The 22,221-nt window shown below is 36.7% G+C and overlaps 2 protein-coding genes across 2 annotated transcripts; one reads left to right on the top strand and one right to left on the bottom strand.

The window, feature by feature from the left end:
* The first annotated feature begins 1,519 nt into the window (after positions 1–1,519).
* LOC119981451 (sister chromatid cohesion protein SCC4) lies at positions 1,520–7,342 on the top strand. Its single transcript, XM_038824574.1, has 12 exons — positions 1,520–2,025; positions 2,134–2,275; positions 2,367–2,483; positions 2,726–3,194; positions 4,334–4,372; positions 4,450–4,571; positions 4,906–5,052; positions 5,321–5,410; positions 5,514–5,638; positions 6,075–6,280; positions 6,714–6,838; positions 6,967–7,342. Exons 1-12 carry the CDS (start codon positions 1,640–1,642, stop codon positions 7,153–7,155), a joined length of 2,157 nt encoding a protein of 718 aa, XP_038680502.1. The 5' UTR covers positions 1,520–1,639; the 3' UTR covers positions 7,156–7,342.
* A 482-nt stretch (positions 7,343–7,824) lies between these two features.
* On the bottom strand, positions 7,825–9,126 carry LOC119982130 (NAD(P)H-quinone oxidoreductase subunit N, chloroplastic). Its single transcript, XM_038825340.1, has 4 exons — positions 8,657–9,126; positions 8,440–8,556; positions 8,271–8,356; positions 7,825–8,077 (listed from the first exon to the last, which is right to left on the bottom strand). Exons 1-4 carry the CDS (start codon positions 9,050–9,052, stop codon positions 8,014–8,016), a joined length of 663 nt encoding a protein of 220 aa, XP_038681268.1. The 5' UTR covers positions 9,053–9,126; the 3' UTR covers positions 7,825–8,013.
* Positions 9,127–22,221: the final 13,095 nt, after the last annotated feature.

Here is a 22,221-nt window from a genome sequence, read left to right on the forward strand (position 1 = left end):
TTGCTTAGCCCTGTGAAACGGAAGAATTCAAAGCTTTTGGAGGCCCATCAGACATGACCACCTACATGTTTATTTCAACCAAGGCCGTCTTCATAGAACACCGGTGCTCCTGCAGCACATCAAACACTGCAGCAAACAATGGAGTAGTTGTAGTAGAAATCCTGTGAACGATGACATGGGAAAAGGGCATGAAAAGATGCACACTAGAAATGATACTACATGTTAACTTGTTAATTAAACATTTTTTTTGAGTATGGAACTTGTTAAACACGTGTGTACGCATCTCTAACACTTGTGTAGCACTGGTACCTTCTTCAGCACATCAAACCCGTGTAGCTCCAAACGGAGCCCTGCACGGTCACTCTAGCGTTATCTTCCTATCCGTCACTCGGTTGGTCGATAACGGGTGAACATGTGATTGAGTCATAGATTTACATGTCTATGAAGCATGCAACCTATGATATCTATTGCTAGATGCAAGTCCTTGAACATCACCTTTCAATCTCAATTTAGCATCACAACATTCAAATATTGACTAGCTATTCAAAAGCATTAAGAACACCAATAGACCCTCAATCATGGAATAATAATTACAAATTAATATAAGCTAAAGTTGTCAAATATTCATGGTTAAGCTACATTAGAGTTTTAGTAAGGAGGATTAGTTCCTCATCAAATATCGAAATAAATCTAAAGAAATCCACAAGTTTAGAGAGATCAAACACTAGGAATAAAGAGAATAGAATCACAGCTTGCGCCTCCTCCTTTTCTTTGTTATGGTGTAAGTCTGTTTAATCTTAAAACAATTGAGAGTTTGTATTTAAATAGTTTAGCCCTCTTTCCTAATCCCAAATTACTCACTTGACCTGTTGTAAACCTTCTTTTTAAGTCTATGACGTTTTTACCCTTTTAAGCCTTCTTTTCCTCACCCGTGAGATTCAATTTCCACTTAAAGTCATGCCCTTCCTCAAGAAAGGGTCTCCAAGAAGGGCAAGTTGGTCCGTAACTCACTTTTGCATAAATGAATAGTTTTTCGTTCTAAAACTTGAAATTTAGATAAAAGGCAAGCTTTAGGTAATATGATAGTTCAATTCAACTCAACCGAAACAAAAACAAGTGCAATTATAAGTATAAAACAATATAAATAATGAGTATATCAAATTATCAATGAACATATGATTCAGTCGTAAATTTATATTTTTATAGAGACAATCTAAAGGTTACACTTCAATTCTCAAAAAGATTATCTCCACATATTTTATGGGATAAAGTTTGCGCGCACATTCGGTCTATCCTGACCCTGTTCAATGTGGAAGTTTGTGCACATATTTCCTCCATAGAGGTCTGAAAATCGGAAGACTCTGAATGTTGCAGTGTACAGTCGTTCTCTAAATAGGCATGCGGCCCTGTTACTAGTTTACCAGGTTTTTTTGAGGGGCTTTATATGAGTAGTTTACCTGGTTTATTAATTATTACTTTATTATTTGCTCACATAAAAAAATTATTATTTGATTATTTCCCAGACCTGTGAACACACACCCAAACAAAAGAAAAGAGAATTTTTAGATGTCAGAAAATTTCTCTCTTTTTCCCCTAAAATTAAACAACACTTGGTAATTCTGGAATTTCATGGTTGATTATGGAAGCTGTGGCGGAAGGGTTGTGGGGACTCGCAGACTATGCAGAGAAGAGAGGGGAGATAGGGAAGGCGGTAAAATGCCTTGAGGCGATATGTCAAAGCAAGTCATCCTTTCTTCCCACGGTAGAAGTGAAGACCCGACTACGCATCGCCACCCTTCTGCTCAAGCATTCCCACAACGTGAATGAGGCGAAAACCCATTTGGAGCGCTCCCAATTACTGCTAAATACAATACCTTCGTCCTTCGACTTGAAGTTTCGCACTTACAGCTTGCTGAGCCAGTGTTACCATCTCGTAGGCGCAATTCCCCCTCAGAAACAGATCCTCAATAAGGCTCTTGAACTAACCCAGACTGTGTCTTCAGCGGCAGCTGTTCCCGCTTATCAGTAAGTTTTATTTTCGAGGGCCAATTGGAACTTTCAAGTTTCAATTCGTACTAAGGGTTTATTTTAGTTTAAATTTTGTTAACATATTCGATTTTGTGCTGTCCCAAGGATCTCTGGGAAATTGTGGTCCTGCAACTTCAATTCGCAGCTTGCCAATGCGTTAATTATTGAAGGAGATTATCAAAATGCTATATTTGCTTTGGAATCTGGGTTTCTTTCTGCTGCCGAGTTATATTATCCGGAGCTACAGGTCTCCTAATCTTCTCCATATTGACATTGAATCCTTCACTTCATCCACAATTTTGTTTCATTCATTGTGCCTTGTTTTTTCGGGATGTCAGATGTTCTTTGCGACTTCTATACTACATGTGCATCTCATGCAATGGGAAGGTCAGAGTCTGGTAGAGAAAGCTCTTCATACATGTGATGAGGTCTGGGAGTCTATACCTCTTCACAAAGTACGTGTCTACATGCTTCTGATTTTGTAGGCATTTTTAGATTTCCATGTTGATATCCATTTAATTAGGATCTAAGATACATGACGAATGAATTATTTTTGTCTTTTTCTCTGTGATATCTTATTTTGTGTCACGCTGCTAAAATCCCCATTGCAATGTACGTTTCATTTATAATGTTTAAGATTTGTGATTTTCATCTCATACATTTACTTTACCTGGTATCGGTATAAACCAACCCATAGAGGGAACAATGCTTTGGTTTGCTCTTCTACAACGACCTGCTCCACATATTCTATCGACTTCGGATATGTGATTACAAGAATGCTTCTCAACATGTAGATAGATTGGATGCTGCTGCGAAGACACACTCCCAAAAAGCTGCTCAAATGCAGGACCTCACCAACGAACTTAATGCCCTGAACCAAAGTCTCTCCAGATCTGACCTATCCTTCCGGGAAAGATCAACACTCTCTTCTAAACAAGCACTGCTTCAGGAGGGCCTTGGAAGCATCCCTAGTCTGGCTTCCACTGGTTGTTTGGAAATACATGCAGATAAAATTTTTCTGGCACCACCTCCTATTGATGGAGAATGGCTTCCAAAAGGCGCTGTCTATGCACTGGTTGATCTTATGGTTGTGATTCTTGGGCGTCCAAAAGGATTTTTCAAGGAGTGTGCAAAGCGGATTCAATCTGGTATACATGCTATTCAAGGTTAGTATAGACTGTATGGTGGATGAGACAATATTAAAAGTTACACAAAACTCGAGATGTGAAGGCAAGTATTAAAGTCAAAAAAATTTAAATTAAGTAGGACTAAAACATAATATATGAAATGTAAGTTTAATAAGAGTTGACATTAAACGAACAAACATTTGAATTAGATGGGAGTGACTTAATAGAAAGTAAGGTTTTAAAATATTTTAACTCGATTTTTCAAGATGGCAAAGACATTAGTGAAGATGTAGCTAATAAGATTAAAACGGGTAGATGAAGTGAAGAATTGCATCCGGGGTTTTATGCAACCGAAGAATTCGTTTAAGGTTGTATAGAAAATTCTATAGGTCAGCTATACGACATGCGATGATGTATATTAAGAGACAACATATCCAAAAAATGCATGCTTTGTTGGATGTGTGGTCACACGATGGAAAATAGGATAAAAAATTAGATTGTTAGATCTAAGGCAGAAGTAGGACTAACTGAAGATAAGTTTCGAAAAAACAGTTTAAGATGATATGAACATGTGCAATGTAGAGATGGCAGTTGTCTAGTGAGGAGAATTGAGAGAATTTGTATAGTTCAGAGTAGGAAGGGAAGATGAAGACTCTTAAATACATGGCTTGAAGTGGTAAGAAATAATATGGATTCAATAAAAAATTTATGAAAGTATGATCTTAGATAGAAATGAATGGCATAAACGAATTTACATAGTGGATTTCCATTGATTTTCTCACAGACTGATGTAGCCCACCTTAAACTTTTGGTATAAAGCCTCGGATGATGATGATATTATAGGGTTGAATTTTGGCATCAATATTTATTTTCATTGAATTTACTGGTGGATCTCCTATACAGCTGCCCATATCGGACAGCAACTTTATTATCTTGTTCACACTATTTAATATTTACTTCTTGTTAAATTATTGATTAAAGTAAGAAGAAGAATGCAATCTTTTGTTAGTTTGAACTAAACACTTCTAACAAATTCAGTTCTTTAGAAACGTGATCTCTTTGTATTTGGTGACAACTTGATAACTAGTTTAGAGAGTTTTTTTTAAGTAGTGTTTTATTACCAGTTTTGCATTGGTAACATACACTCCTGAAAGTCTGGGTAATTATGTTTCTTGTAGTGGAGCTGGCGAAGCTTGGAATAACCGATGGCGTTAGAGGTGAGCTTTATTTTTTTTAGTATCGTCCATGAATAATTTGGTTATTGCTATAACAGATAGGATCTTATGTTGAGCAGAAGTGGACTTGCAACACTCTGCCATTTGGATGGCTGGTGTGTATTTAATGCTACTAATGCAGTTTCTTGAAAACAAAGTTGCTGTAGAGCTTACAAGGGCTGAATTTGTTGAAGCACAAGAGGTAAGTGGTATCCACCCGCAACACCTCCCAACCTCTCTCTTTCCCTCTCTATGCATTGGTGGGTTGGTGTGCCGTTTCTGTTCTTCATTTATTATGAGAATGCGTCCTTCTTTTAAGCATTTTTATTTTAGTCCAAGGTTGCGAAAATTGGCACAGCTGAATTTCAACTCTGGAGCAACTACTTCTATTATTAGTGCAATTTAAAATCGTCATTCTGTCGTATTCCCCAGTCGTTATTCTATTGTGTTCCCCAGTCTTTGTCTTTGCACACCTACCACATCTTTTTTGTTGATTAAAAATGGAACTAATACAGGATCTTTATGAAATAATGTAGGCATTGGTGCAAATGAAAAGTTTGTTCATTCGTTTTCCAACAATTTTACAATCTTGTGAAAGCGTTATTGAGATGCTTAGGGGCCAATATGCTCATTCTGTTGGCTGTTATAGTGAAGCTGCATATCATTATGTTGAAGCAGCAAAGGTATGTCTTGATTTTCTGATTTACATCACAAGCAGAAAAAATGTGATGCCTATTGCATTTTTGTAAACTCTGTGGGTTTAATGGTGCTTTGAGCAGTTAGCTACAATACCTTGTGCATTGTATATTTATGTTTACGCTCCTTTTCTTTTAATAGTAGCTTATATAAATTAGTGCAAGCTACCACCCTGTGTATGCTAATGATAAGTATTTTAGGAGTTAGTATTTACTTTTCCTATACCATATGATAATTCCACACAACCATTTTCAGCTAACTGAGAGCAAATCAATGCAAGCCATGTGCCAAATTTATGCAGCTGTATCCTACTTCTGCATTGGTGATGCTGAATCTTCTTCACAGGTTGATTTTTTCTTTGTTCTTTTTAATGTCTACTACGTAGTTTTGGGGCAGAAATTGATTTGAGTGATTTTGGAATTAAAACCAAGAAGTTAATTCTATTCAGGCACTCGATTTGATTGGACCAGTTTACAGAATGAAGGATGCTTTTGTTGGAGTTAGAGAGGAAGCAAGTGTTCTCTTCGCCTATGGCCTTTTATTAATGAAGCAACAAGATTTACAGGAAGCCCGGTATATGCGACCTTCTGGTTATTGTGTGCTTCTGTTAGGGCATAAATTGGAGCTAGATGATGCTTTACATCCAGAATTGATGAGCTGTTTGAAATCTGACCAATTGGGATTTACTTTGCTCTATCAAATAATATTTGGAGTTTTGACTTTTTTTTACGTTATAACTTGGACCTATAAATGCCATGAAAACTGAAAATTCTTTGTTTTCTGGATAACCGGTATCAACTATGTGAATGCTACAAATCTTTTCAAAACTTTCATTAGACCTCTCATTAATTTATGCATGTGTGTGAGTAAAGTTAGGGAGTGACAGAAAAAAGGAGGGGGTTGAGGGCGACAAGCTCAACAAGTTTAAAACGTCTCACCTGCATATGCAAAGCTCAATGGCAAGCCTCTCTCTCAATCTCTCATTCTGAAATAACAACTTTTGATGCAGGAATCGACTGGCCAAGGGCTTGCAGATTGCACATAATAATATGGGGAACCTTCAACTTGTTTCTCAGTATTTGACCATACTTGGGACTTTGGCGCTTGCACTGCATGACACTTCACAAGCAAGAGAAATCTTGAGATCGGCTCTTACGTTGGCCAAGAAGCTTAATGACATCCCAACACAGATATGGGTTCTCTCAGTTTTGACAGGTAATACCTCTACTCACTTCCCATATTCTCAATGGACTGTGGAACTGAATGAGTTATAATGACTAACTAATTACCATCTAAGGACCTCTAATTAATTCTACCAGAAAAGCAATGCATTTTCAATTATGAAGTTTCAGATCTTTAAGAAGATTCATAATATAACCCCCAAAATAATTCTGATCAGAGAAAATGGAAACAAATGCCACATGTCCACAAAATTTCGAACATAAAAAATACGGGGTAGCAGTTTTTAGCTTTAGAAGCATAATACAAAGACTTGGCACAGCTTTTATGAACTTTAGGAGATTGCTGCAAGCATGGCCTTCAACTTCTTTATTTTCAGTGCACCTAGCATTTGTTTATTTCATAGCGTCATCATCTTTGGATTTTGCACTAGTCTCACGTGGGTTATATATGACTATCCCTCTTACAGATTTGTATCGAGAATTAGGTGAGGAGGGCAATGAAATTGAGAATGATGACTATCGGAGAAAAAAGTTCGATGAGTTACAGGGAAAACTTGCTGATGCACATTCCTCCATTCATCACATTGAGCTGGTAAGGGTATTAATATGTACATAATAGAGATAACTGACTGTATGATTACATCTCATACGCTCTTCACAGACATATTTGACATATGCTTAAATCTGCTGGCACTTATTGTTTATGCATTCTGTGATCAGATTGAGGAAGCCAGAGTTCAAGTTCAGCAACTTAATGACATCACTATCAAACGTGCAATGGAAGGCCAGTCCATGAGAATCAACCTCGACATTCCAGAATCAGTTGGTCTATTTGCTCCAGCTCCACCTCTATCATCATCTAGGCTTGCTGATTTAGACACTCGAAGACGTGGAAAGAAAAAAATCTAGTCCTAGTTTTAGACTCTGCTGTTTTGTGTTCCCAGTAGTGAAATATAGTACGTTTAACCTTCATGAGGCAACCTGTAGATTGCCAAGTAGATAACTCTGGCTAGACAGGGTGCTTCCATTATTTATATCATTAAGTAATGATATTTGCGAGCCATGTTCAAATATCTGCTTGCGATATTCTTCCTTTTCATTTTACTGAAGCTCATCCCCAATAATAATTTCAATTTTATTTCTTGGGTTCTTTTTTCACCATATGTTTGGCATAGACAATTATGCCTCCGTTTTTCACCAAACGGCCTAAATATGCTAGCTCATAAGGAACCGTATTTTCATAGTTGCAATTCTCTCCTTTTATTTCTCTCAAATGTAACTCTCTCAACTTTAAAAGTACCACCAAACAACTACAGTTTATTATTTGATAGTTTATAAGTTAGTTTATTTTTTTAAAAATAGAGCTAATTTATTAGCCCCGGTGTTGCAGCAGAGCTTGCTCCTTGATATGCTAATGGATTGGCATCAAGGTAACATTCGGTTATTCAACCTTTTTTGGTGTCATTGTAAATACTCCATAATTGCCGTAAAGCTCAGTAAACGCTAAACAGCATTTGTTTTCCGCATTTAACTATCCTCCTATTTAGCAAAAAAAAAAATTCCATCAACCCAGAAACAAAATCTGCACTTGAAGATCATTTTCGCATTTAAGGTAATCTGAGCAAAATTAAAAGTATCTGCAAATACTTGAAAGCCCGTTTTTCTATAGTGTCGGTCATCTTCTTTTCGTTAAAAAGAAACTTGGAGGCTTTTCAGGTGAGAGGAAGATAAGAGTTGTAGTAGACAACTGGAAGGGAGAAAAGTTTTTCACGCTCCATCAATAGGAGTTAGCCCAGAAATCTCTTTGAGTGGCTTCCACATGAACTTTCTCCTGCACATACATAGATTGTCATGACAAACTGAATCATGACTCTGTTTAAGCAGTTGCTTTGGTACATATTTGCAAACATAGCACAGGAAATTGAGTTGCTTTGGTACATATTTGCATTAAGAGAGAGATGTGAATTGAATTGGTAAGAGTCCGATAGAGGGCAAGGATAAACAAAGGAGGGCTATTGGCATACCAGTTCCCGCATTCAGCAATGACCCTGACTCTTGGTCGGAGTGTAGGAAGCAGGGCAAGAAACTGCAACTCAGACTTGGATAGAACCTGGGCAAAGATAAGGTGATTTGTGCTTCCTGTCAATCATTTACGAAGAAATTCAGATAAACCTAAGTGTTGGACTAGCTTACCTTGGCTTCAATTATCCAGACCACAAGTCCCTTGGCATCTGGAGGCAGGGCTTCAAGCCTATAATCAACCTCCGGAGGGAAATACCACCTCGCGATGGGTTGCTTGCCAAGATGAGCCTACAACATTTCCTTTATTTATGTAAGCAATCTGGCTAATATATCGAAGTCTGGAAATGACAATGATGAGAAATAAAAAGAAGAGAAAATTGAATCATACAGGGCAAACAGGGTGAATCTGAGTGAGGGTGGCTTCAGGGTCGCCAAGACCACGAGCACTGAGGTCGAGGAAGTAGTAGCCCTGGTATCTGAGACGGTTAAGATATCGACCCTCGTAGCCACCCTCATGAGGAGAGTAAATGGCAAGTGCTTTGTGTTCTTCCACATCTGAAAGCCAACGTCCCAGATCAAACTTCACAAGATCGCCTCCTATGAAGTCCCCTATTCCAATTCCATTACTACCACACCTAACAACACCAATCCTTTTCTTGGAAGCCTTAGAACCTCTTGCTTCTGGTCTCATTATCTTTGGCATACCATGGATTGTTCCTTTATGATAGACCAAGCCGGGAGCTGGCGCCCCATGTCGCAAGTAGACTGCGGCAGCAGTTGCCATTCTCTTCTATCTTCAAATCTGAAGCCGAAGGCCAATCAGTGCTTTTCTTTCATAAAATTGTATGGTATTGTCTGATGGAGAGAGAGGATAAGAAAAACAGAGTGTGACATTGAGGCTCAACTTTCTCTTGAAACCAGGGGACCCATGTAGGCTTTAGCTGGGATTGGGTGTTTCAATTCTTCGTTACAATTGTAAGTTGTAACTACAGTATTCCCAAACCCAACATATCAACCGGCATGCTGAATCAATTCTAAATCTAGGCCGTCAATCCAACCCGTTTCATGCTAGTGACATGTAACACCGAACCGAAGCCTATTAAGGGAGAACAAGGCCAAAATCCACAATGGATAGTTAACTCTTTAAAGCCTCCGATGAGCCTTTGGCCTATGAAAGAAATAATGTTGAAACTGTTGGACATGAGAGATGAATTTCCGATGCGACCTACTGTATTTGCAAGGAGTTACCATAATCAATTTCATCATTTCAATCAAAGCTTCATTGTTTCCTAAACTCTAAATCTTTTTTCTTTTTTTTTGTAACATGAAACTCATCCAGGTGTTCATGGAACAATTGATTAATAAACCCTGGGCCATATGAAAGACCCTACAACTTCCATGGATCAACTGAGACCTGATCGAGGCCCAAGGAGGGAACCAAGCCCGCTAGACGCTGGCAACAAGTAAGATCAAGCCGAAACCTATTCGGGGAGAATAAGGCCGAAGCCCACAAAGGATAGTTAATTTCTCAAAGCCTCCTATGAGCCTTTGGCCCTTATAAGAAATAATGTCGAAACTATTAGGCATGAGCGTTGAATTTGCGATGCAACCAGCCGCATGTGCAATGAGTTTTCACAGTCAGCTTCATAATCTCAACAAAAGCTTCTTTTTTCCTAAGCCCTAAATTCTTAACCTTAAACTCTAAATCTTGAAAAAAATTTCGTAACGTGAAACCCATCCAGGTGCCCATCGGATAATTGATTGGTAAGCTCAGGGCTACATAGAAGACCTTACAACTCCCATGGACCAGTTGAGACCTAGGTCGTGACCTGTTGGTGCAAATTCGCAAGCGTATGAATTGCTCAAGTAATAAAGAGTGAATATAGAGTTATCTTCCCACAAGGATGTATTGACAATTCAAATTAATATCAATTAAAGCTAAAACTATGCTAAATGGAGAGTTTGTTTGTCAACTAACACTAAAATAGGAAATTTAACAATTAACTAAGCAATAAACAGGTGGAATTAAGCAATCCAACAACCAAACAAATTTCTGAATTATTAATTCAAGAGGGCAAACACTAGGGCACCTAATGTCACCACCACTTATCCAATTAAACTACCTTGGTTCATGAATCCCTAATTCCCAATTCAATTGTTGACAACTGATTTTCCTTCCTATTCAACGCTCCATTCCTGGTTACACCGAAAGTATTTTCAATACCAATCCTTGTTAATCCTAACAATCAGATTTAAATATCAAAAACCCATTAAGTTTAGTGGATAATCGTGTAGCGATTGCATATGTCATTCACCTATATTCCTATGATTCAATGCAACCTATGTCATCTAAGGTGAGGACAACCCTAGGTATCTCTTTACGGTCTCAACCTAGGCAAAACATCATTCGAATGGTGATCAAGCATTCAAAAGCATTAAGAGCATCCATAGATAATCAACAATTAAAGAGGAAATCAAGAACAATAAACCAAGTTCATTCAATATTCAAAGTGGGGCTCCATTAGGGCCCTAGCTAGAAGATTAGTTCCTCATATCATCTAAATACATAAACAAATCCAAAATAACAGTCATAATTATAAGAAATAGAGAGAGATACAAGAAAACCCCTAAAATCTTCCTCTTCTTCCTTGCTCCTAAGTTGCTTTCAAGAGCTCTCCAAAACCCTAGCCTCCAAGAATGAGACACAAACCTAATTTCTACCCTTTTATACTCCCTAAAACCCCATAGTCGTTTTTCTAACAAGTCTATGTTGAGTTTGGGGGTATTTTCATGAAGTTTGAATTGCAGAATCGCGAACTGGTAGAAGTTTGATCGATAGGAATTGGTGTCCGATTGATTGGAAAAATCACTGGGATGGAATTGAAATTATGATCATCAAGGCCTGATCAATCGAAAATAGGGCCCGATCAATTGAGAAAGTCACTGTAAAGAGACTCTCCAATTTTGCATCTTTTTGGATCCTTTCTTCCCGATTCACTCCTTTATACCTGAAATGCACAATTGAGACTAATTAAGCAGAATCTATCCTTAATCGATTCAAAATGACACTAAGATCAATGAAAAGGGTGCGCAATTGTATGCATATAATTGGCACAACACGGCTCAGTGCGGGAAGATAACGTAGTGTGGCATTCGCACACATTGGGCTCAGCCAAGACTTATCTCGCAAATTGTGATAATGGAAACACCATAGAACTTAAACTCACGATCTCTAACTTGCGCTAAGAGTTACCTTAGTCAAGTTCACCATTACAGCCAACGACCCATTGTTCTCTAAACCCTAAATCCTATTTCCTAACTCCTAAACTCTAATATGTCATTTCATAAAAAAAAAACCATGATTTAACATGACTTTTGGAGAAATTTTAACTAAAATTATATCTAACAATTAGAGCCCTTCCTAGCACTTTCAACCCAAAAACCAAGAAAAAAATTTCTTTAATAAATAGTAACACACAGGCTGCCAGGCACACCAAGAGAATTGAAAGTTTTTCATATGTGCTACAAAAGTGGTTTTTGGTGATAAGTCCTTTCGACCTCAACCTAACAATGAATGGTAAATGAGAATTTAGAACACAAAGGATTGTGAAGAAAGACTTTTTCATTTCTAGGGTTAAGCATGGGTAAGGGTAAGGTCAGTTGGTTGTTGGTCAATTATTGGCCCGACCCGACCAATCGACTATTGATTAAATCTAAAACCATTATCGGCCTGATCTTTTTGGATCGGTAATGATTTGTTGGTTGACAAATGAATCGACCTCATACCAGTCTAAAATAGTAACAAAATCTAAAATTCTAATTTCTAAAATTTGAATTCCCTCATAAGTCTACATTCTGCATACAATATAATTATATAAAAAACACACAAATAGAACTACATATGTTGATAGCCTGATATGCTTATGAGTATATTACTCAATGACTAACATAATGACATACATATATAATCAAATTATCAGCTATCAAGTGTTGAAGAAGACAAGAACCAAGACTTTTCTATAAAAAAAAAAAGAATAAGAGTTCAAAACTTCGAGTAATCAAGAGATTGATGAATACATTAAGTTATCGACCAGCAATTGCCAATTGAGAGCCACAATCTTGCTCCTGCAAAGCGAAATTGCAAATTCCAACCATCCAGTAGGCAGAAATCACTAATCATTATCTAAGATCCCAAGTTATCAATCCACAGCCATAGTCACAGCCCACATGTCAATAATGGCACAATCACACAAACATAGTAATATACAATCATTAATTATATCATTACCAATTTACCATACTGGAGGATAGAGGGATTAGGGAACTAGTTATCAACCACAGCTATAGGTGACAACCATGAACGAACCAATAATGAAGAACGTACCAGAGGTAGACGGACTAGGGATTAGGGAACTAGTTCTCCCTCAGTTATCCAAACAAAAGTAAAAACATGAAAACAATATAATATTTTAACTTGGGATACATGGTTAAACAAAATAACAAATACAACTCTACAATCCAATAATGAAGAACTTCAAACACCAAACACCGAATACCAAACTCTAAATTCTATAGTCCTCCTGGTCCACTCCACAGTCCGCACACAATCACACACCACACTCATCTCTCCACAATCCACTCTCCAATCCAGTAGTCCATCTGTGAATGAGTTTGGATGGTTAAACACTTAATGTCAATGACATGATCAAAGTGGTAGCTATATATTCTTATATTATAATGCTATACTATGAATGACATTAAAGAATCGTGTCTCACATAAGAGAGAGGTGAATTGTGTCCCCAAATTTCAAATAGGAACCTCTAGTACAATTTTGACCTCAGTGATCACCAAATACCATAACACACACAATGTAAGTCTCTAAGTAATTAACTAAGTCAATTTTCAAGTAATTAATGCACAAATTGTGATACCAAATGTAGTGAATGTCAAGATAATAAAGTCAAAGCAGCAAAATGGCACTTAGAACACAATTTGACTTTGAATGCAATTTCACTAAAATGACAAGGTTACGCACGAGTTCACTAGGACTCAATCCTAGGGTATTCAAAATGATTCCAAATTACTCAAACAATATATGGTATGTCAAATGAACTATCTAAGCAACCTCAAATCACCAATTTAACAACAATCACAAAATGCACAATTCTAGACCTATAATCGGGTAGACTTTGATTCACCTAGCAAATCAACTCCAAATGTAGCCAAATTTGATATGCAAGCTAACAACACTATGATGAACAATATATATTAAAATGGAATTCAAAAACTCACTATAATCAGGTTGGCCGTAGGTCACAAATATGGGGCAGATTTGGACAATTTCAAGATCTAGGCAATTAACTCAATCAAACATGCAAACTAGTGATCCAATAATCTCCACTAAGTAAGCAAACAACCTCACACTCGTGTTCAACACACAAGGGCAGAAAATCAAGTTTTAGTGCAAGGTCCACAATGTCCAAAATCAAGCTTTGAAAGCAAGTAAACAAGTAGACAAGCAAAGATCAACATAATCAATTTTAGAGTGGTTCGGAGACCCTTCTTCAATGTTCACTACCTAGCTTTACCAATCTAGGACTTTTTCAACTCCACTAAGGTGTGGTTTTGTCAAGAGCTCTACAAAACTCAATAACACCAAGGGTTTCTAAGAACTCCCTCAAACTTCCAAGGTTTACAATGCCCTAACAAAGGGAATTTTGCAAAGGATATCCAAATGGGTTCTCACAAGTAGAGAATCATTCTCTCTTTTTGCAAAAGTAAATTGATGAGAAGGCCTTGAGTATGGCTTAGGTAGAAACTTAAATCAATGGAAAAAATAGGCTTGAATGCTTGTTGAAGATGAGAGCAAGTAGTCTTTCAAATTTTCATAACAGCTTCTCCAAAGAACAATGAGAGAGAGGAGATCCCTCTTTGATTCAATCTTCTATTGCAATATTGACCATTGGATCTTCTTCAAGTCTTCATCTCAGCCATCCATAGATTCTTTTAATGTTGACCATAGATCATTCAACTTCATAAAATCTCCACCATTAGTGATAGATTCTCCAAGGAATGTTGCAACTTTAAGCTCAACTATTGGATCAAAATCAAATCTTCTATTAAGGGTCATGTTGGGGTTTTTAGCCATTCTTATAGTGCAGGTTGAGTGCTCAAGTGATGAAAATTAACTTCTTGTTTTATCTGTGTGAATATGTTTTCTGTGTGCGGTGATATATCTTGAAATAGGCTACCCTACTGGAAAGTTTCAAGTATCTTGATGTAGGTTTGGATCAGTTTTCACACGGATCAAGTATTCCAGCTCAATAGTTATGAAATACGGATTATTTGGTTCATGGGCTTTGTGACATTTGTCAAGGACTAGGTTAAAATTTTCTTTTATCAAAAATACTTTGTCTAGGTTTGTTTTTAAAGGAATACTTGTATTTTACGTTTTCTAGTTTAAAGTTAAGGAAACTCCTGTTAATCAGGTTGATGATTGATTCCAACTTAGGAAACTAAAATCATAAGGGATTTGAAGTCTTAGGCAATTAAGGTTCCTGGGAAGAAATATATACTTGACGTCCAAGACTGTCAAACCTATTCAAGTATGAGCTCAAAATTCAAGGCAGATTCCTATCAAGCTTCGGAGTTTTTTGTTTCATGTGTTATTGTGTTTGTTGGAGAAGAAAACTGGCGTAAGATAGCTCTTGGTGGAGTGTGCTACTCGTTGGCAGTGTACCAAATAGTATCTTCTCAACACTGTCACTTTGGTTACGGCCGAAGTCTGTCTAGTTGACATACTTGCTGGGGTTTAGAAAGCATACGCTGAATACTTGATGTACTAAAGTATCTTAGGTTCGATCTTGTGTAATCTTTATTCACATAGTGGATTGTTTTCAAGATTGGTTGCTTGATAGACTCGAGGTTTTTCCCTGCTGAGTTTTTCTTGTTATTCTGGTGTGTTTGATTGTTGTTTAAATATTCTGCAAGTTCCATAAGTTTGACTAACTGTTCTTGAACAAGAACAAACTTGCAATTGGTATCAGAGCATGTAATCAATATGAAACATAAAAACAATCAATTTTCACACTTTAATGGATTGAACTATTCATAATGGAAAGCTCATATGAGAGCATATATGAAGTCCATAGATGAACGTGTGTGGGTATCATTTGTACAATGGTACAAAGATCCAATGATTGATGGCACATATGGTAAAAAGATCCTAAACCTCTTAATACTTAGGTTAAAGCTGACTTAGACAGTACATGTTGGAATAGCAAAGCCATGAACTCTCTATTAGCTGCACTTTCCATACATGAGTTCAGAAGGATTTCTCACTATGAGATTGCTAAAGAAGCATAGGATCTACTGAAAATTACCCATGAAGGAACTACGTCAGTAAAGCTATCTAAACTACAAAGCCTCACCACACAGGTCGAAACTATCAAAATGGAAGAAGGTGAAAAGTTTGATGAATTCTTTTCAAAGCTGAGTGACATAGTTAATACATCTTTTACACTTGGAGAATCTATTCTTCTTAACAAGATTGTTAGAAAAATTCTGAGATCACTGCGAGAAAGATTTCTAATGAAGGTTGCTACAATAGAAGAAAGCAAGAATATTGATGAGATGAAAGTCAAAGAGTTGGTAGGTTCACTACAAACCTATGAGGTAAACTTTGTAGCTCAAAAGAAAAGTAAAGGGATAGCTCTTAGTTCTATAGAGGATCCTAACCTTATTTTTGATGAATTGTTGTTGCTAACAAAAAATGTCAAAAGTTTTATAAAGAATAGGAAGACCAAAGATCTGAAGAAGTTTGGACAATCATCTCAGCCATCTCAGAAACAAAAAATAGATGACAAGAAAGGTAAAGACTTGTCCTCAATGCAATGCTTTGAATGTAAAGGATTTGGACACTTTGCATAGGATTGTGCTAATAAAAAGAAGAAACCAAAGGCTTTGAAAATGGCCTGTAGTGATGATATTGATGAGGAATCAGCCTCAGAAGATGAAAAAGATGAAGAATAAGTAGCTTATCTAGTTACTCTAAATGACTTTAGTGTTGAAGAGAGTTCTGCTGACAGTGAATCTAAGAATGATGGTGATGAACTTCAAATTGCATACAACAATCTCTTTGATGAATGTTTCAAAACCAAGAAGGAAAAATTGGAACTTATTAAAGTCAACGAAGCATTGACCAAAGAGTTGAATCAAGCAAAGATTACTATTGAAGAACTCAATGATGAGATCTTAAAGCTAGAAGCATGTTGTTTACCTCATACATTTGCAGATACAACATATTTCATTGACGCTGAGGCAAAACGTGAGAAGGTGCTAAAAAGGTGTGTTCTAATGTTGACAAGTTTGAATATGGCTCTAATAAACTCCAAAACATATTAGGCATGCAGAGAATGTCCAAATAGACCACTGGTATGGGGTATGAGGAGGGGGAAAGCTCCAGACAATGTCAAAAGAATAAAACTTATTCAAAGTTACCTTCTCAATGTGTCAACTTCGTACCAGCCAGTACAAGAACCTATGTGCAAGAAGAAAAGTCTTTTTCAGCTCCTCCTAAGGTAAACAAAAAAGATAAAAGATCTCATATACCTCTCATGCGTGAATCCACTCAAAGTTTTTGTAGGACTGCGCAACATTTCTTTCAAAAGATGCACTACCAAAATGACAGATATCACAAGTTTACACCTATTTGTCATTATTGTTGTATTAAATGGCATATTAGACCCAACTGTCACAAACTATATGGTATGTCTATAGCGTATCTTACCAGATTACCACAAGTTCAGAATAGTCAAAGAAAGTTTTTGAGCAATAGATATCAATTCCTTGCTAAAAGGCCTGTTGCTATTCCTAAAATTATGCCTACAAAAAAGGATTCTTCTGAAAACAAACAAGCGAAACAATTTTGGGTCAAAAATATGAATTGAATTGTTTGTTTGTTCATACTACCCTGAATGCTCTTAAAGGAGATGCATGGTACTTAAACAGTGGGTGTTCTCGTCACATGTGTGGTAACAAGTTTTTGTTTCCTTCTTTCAACAATTATGATGGCGGTAGAGTAACTTTTGGTGACAAAAGTAAAGTAAAGATTAAAGGGAAAGGTCACATGAAAATTGTGTGTTACTACAAGGTCTTTGATAATAACAAGTTGTGTGTTATGCAAGGAAGAAGGTCACATGAAAATTGCTACACTATTCCTGTTAAGCCCATAACTGCATACAATTCTACGGTAGTTCCATCTTCTGACGGGTTATGACATGAAAGATTAGGTCATCTTAACTTCAAAGATTTATAGAAAATATCAAAGACAGAAGTTGTTTGTGGAATTCCTCACATCGGTTCAAAGCATGGTATGTGTAATCCTTGTCATATGGGTAAGCAGACTACCTCAACTCACAAAAAGGTGAATACGGTTAGTACTATTAGACCTTTTGAACGTCTTCATATGGACTTTATGGGACCTACTAGAGTAGAAAGCCTGGGAGGTAAGAAATACATTCTTGTGATTATTGATGATTTCTCTAGATACACTTGGATAAGGTTCTGTGAGAAAAATCTGCCACTTTTGATGCTTTCTATGATCTATATCTAAGATTAAAGAATGACGATGATTTTCACCTATGCAAAATCAAGTATGATCATGGTACTAAGTTTGAAAATGTAAAGTTTGATATGTTTTGTAGAGAACATGGAATAAAGCATGAGTACTCAGCCCCCAAAACTCCTCGACAAAATGGAGTTGTTGAAAGGAAGAATCGTACTCTTCAAAAAATGGTACGAACTATGCCACACGCTAAATCTGTCCCTCAAAAATTCTGGGTTGAAGCCATTAACACTGCGTGCTATGTCTTAAATCGAGTTCACATCAACCCAGGTACTTCTTATACTTATGAATTGTGGGAAGGTAAAAATCCTATGGTGAAACACTTTAGAGTTTTTGGGAGTAAATGCTACATCTTGATAGACAAAGAAAGTCTAAGCAAGTTTGCCACTTGGAGTGAGGAATATACTTTTCTTGGATATTCGTTGCATAGTCAAGCATATCGAGTATATAATCATCGAACTATGAATATAATGGAATCTGCAAATGTTATTGTAAATAATGAGACAACAAAAAACTCTATTGAATTAACAAGAGAGCACAATGATACAATTATATTGCAAGATGAAGCTGATATAAATGAAGAAGTAGGTTCTGTCAAAGGTAGAGACACAAATGTAACAAGAGAACATGCTACTTCAGATGACCATGCTAAAGAACCTGAAGTAACCTCTAGTAAGCCTATGACAGAAGAACTTATTCTGTCTCAAAGAGTGAAAAAGAATCATCTGAAGGACTTAGTGATGGAATAAATATTTACTCCAATGAAAACTCGTAAGCAGATGAGAGAAGAAGTTAGTCACATATGTTATGTGTCCTATATGGAACCCATAAATGTGAAAGAAGCATTAGATGATGATTGGTGGGTCAATGAAATGCATTATGAGTTGAATTAGTTCATCAGAAATGGTGTTTAGACTCTTGTTCCTAAACTAGATAATGTTAACATCATAGGCACCAAATGAATTTTCAAGAATAAATTTGATGAAAATGGAACAATTGTTAGAAACAAGGCCAAGGTTGTGGGTATGGGTGAGGATATAAGGGATGTAGATTTTATCTATACCCATGTTGAGGATAATTTGGAGTTAACCCTTGCAAAGGATCCGGTTGAAGGTGTGCTAGCATTAGGTGCGAAAGTTAGTCAACCTTTGTGAGAGAAAGATGACTTTGAGAAATTAGAGCTTCCTACACTTAGAGTTGAATCATCCCAATTGCATCCACCAAGACCGGGAAAAAAACCTTTAGTAAGTAGAGTGAAAAAGTCTCCTTAACGCCACTTTGTGCAAAAAGTTATTGGAAAAGTTAGGAAAGTGTGGCAGCCCAAATCTTGGGTACAATTTTTTCTCAGGATTTGCGGACCAAGGAGAATGGACCTTTAGATGTTCGCCATGTTCCTCAACATGGAAGTAGTGATTTTGAGGACACTAGTGGCAAGAAAGTGTTTAAGGTGAATGACCAATGCTTGATACCATTCATGGAGAACTTTGATGCTTTGGTTGTTCCTCGGGATCTAAAGAATCCCACGCCCACCTAGTTTGTGGGAGATTCCACCTTGTACCATAGTATGGTCATAATTAGTTTTGATTTGATTTCAATTTTTGTGCGTGTCTTGTATGCTCACAATCCATTTCTCAATTTTTTTTCTCCTTGTGCTCATTCAAGTTAGGGGTACGAATTGTGAAATGGTTGTATGTTATGTTGTGATTTTCTTACCCTTATATTTTGGTGCGTTTTTGTATGTTCACAATGTCTTTCACAATTTGATCTTGCCTTGTTTTTCATTCTTGACATTGGGGACAATGTCTCATTTAAGTTGGGGGGGTGTGGGAATTGTGAATTCATTGTGAAACTCGCTTTATTTTGGTGTGCTTTGTGAATATCAAAAATTTGAAAATTTGAAAAAAAATCTTGTTTTGTCATGCTTGGATAGTGTAGTTGGTATTAACTTTTTCAAGATATGCTTTATTTCTCTTGATTCCAACCACTTTTGAAGAGTATGGTATGACTTCCTACCCTCCATCCTATTGTGTTGGGCTTTGTTGTTCATACATGCTAGATGGACTTTAGGAAGGGATAAGTAGCAGCTTTTGGGATTCACTACCAATTTGAATGTTAATTTCTTATTCTTGTTCAAACGTGCAAGTGTAGAGTAGGTTTCCTAATTTCTTTTGCTAAATTGATGCATGTAATTGAGTAGGATAATTATGATCGATTTCTCTTTGAATGATTGGGACCTAGTTTGATATAAAATTGTGTAATTGAGCAAACATCTTGGTATTGAAGCATTTGTATGACTGTGTCTTTTGATCATTTTGTATAAAAATTACCTTTTTACCCTTCTCATTCTTTTGAGCCATTCTTTATTGATATACATTGGGTTTTGGGTGATTCTCTTCATTGTTATTCATTCGACAATTTTATGAGCGTGTTTTTTAATAGCTTTGCATTCATTACATTTGATTACCGAGAAGTGTGAATCTTTGCATTTGCCACTTGCTTATAAACTTAGGATTGAAGGATTCATTAGGTTGTGAGATTTGAGCTTAGCCTATTCATTTGTGAGTGATTATAAACCCTAAATTTCTTTGAGCCTCTTGAATTACTTACAAGCCTTGTGTGAACCACTTTCCCAAATATTTCTCACCTTTGGTTGCAAGGTTAAGTAGGAACTTGAAAGATAAGTCGGTGTTGGTACTAACCCTCCTTACTTTGAAAAAACAAGGGGGATTGAGCTACGATGTACAAATGAAGAATAAATTCAAAAAGAAGAAAAAAAACACAAAAACGAGAAGTATGCAATAAAGATATCCCTAATATGTTTAAAGGAGAAGTAGTTGAATTTGTGGTATTTATGAAGAGGTGACAAAATGAGAGTGTAGCTCCCATATTTGAACTTAACCTTGCGACTTGTTTCCTAGTTCCAAATTCTTCCCACCTTGTCCCCTAGCCACATTACAACCTGATAAAACCTAGTGATGAATTTGATCCGAGGTAAGCAAGTGAGTTGGTGGATGTATAGTTTCTCTTGTTGGTGAATTATTTCTCAAAGCTATGCACATCCAAATTGCCTTTCATACACATATACATTCAATTCAATTGTGCAAGTCATTTACTTAGCACAACATTTATGTTATTGTTTGCAATTGAGATTGAGAATTTATGAACACCAAGATGGTCCACGACAAGGTTTCACTTGTGTGAATGTGTTGAGTTGCCTTACTTGTTGCACTTATATTTTTTTTAATATAAAATGTTCTTAGTCATCTTTGAGGGGATTGAGATTGGTTGTCCAATGATTTTGCATGTTTCGACTAGCGGGAGAAACTTGGGATTTACTCTACTTCTACACGTGAGAACTTAAGAATCATTTATGGTGCTTTTAAAGTAATGATGGATCCCTTGGCAAGGTGTTTGTGGGTATCGCTCTGATAAACTCTCACGAGACTATAACTCATACACTAGGGTGACCTACGGGTTTAAAGGCTTGTTGCATGAGCTAAATGCAACTGTGATGCCTACGACAGTGAGTTAGGATTTTATTTAGTACTTGCTTTCATTTTTAGATAGTGTTTGCATTGCTAGGGACTAGCAAGACTAAGTTGGAGGGTGTGATCTGACCTCTATTTTGAGGTCATAATGGCCTTTAATTAGGATGTTCTAGTACTTAGATGATGTATTTATGTTTAATTTAGTTAGTTTTAGTCTTATGGTTGCCTCTCATTGGTTTTGCAGAAAATAGGATTAAATCAACAAAGAGATGAAGAATTGTTCAGACACCTTCATTGGATGTCCGGACAGTTGAATCGAGGGGTAAAAAGGTCAAAGAATCTTGAAGCTGCAGCCCTAAAATGGAAAGTTACACAAATTGTCCGAACACCTTATAATCCGTCTGGACAGTTGGATCCAAGAGCTTTAATTGTCCAAACAGATTTCTCAACCATCCGGATAGTTTCCCGATTTCTACACTCTGAGAATAGATAATTCAGCTGGGTTTTTGGGTATTTCTAAAACGTAACCAATGGGAGAAAGCTTTGTAAGGGTAGATAGGTAATTCCACTTGTAAAAAGAGGAGAAAACCCTAAGATTTGGGTTTTTGATTCAATCATTCATTTTTGAACATCTAGCCTCCATTGTAGTTTCTCTCTCTCTCTCTAGATTTTGTCAAGCTTCTTGTGATTTTGATTGTAAACACTGATTTTCTTCTATAAAATTGGTTGTTTATCTTCATTATGGTGAGTGGCTAATTTCCCTTTCTAGTTTCTAGTCCCGAACGGTGGGTGCAAGGTTTGGATTGCTTAAGGTATGTCTAAAGAGTCGTAGCTTCGAT

This window comes from Tripterygium wilfordii, chromosome 2, assembly GCF_013401445.1.
Source record: "Tripterygium wilfordii isolate XIE 37 chromosome 2, ASM1340144v1, whole genome shotgun sequence".
Classification (NCBI taxonomy): domain Eukaryota; kingdom Viridiplantae; phylum Streptophyta; class Magnoliopsida; order Celastrales; family Celastraceae; genus Tripterygium; species Tripterygium wilfordii.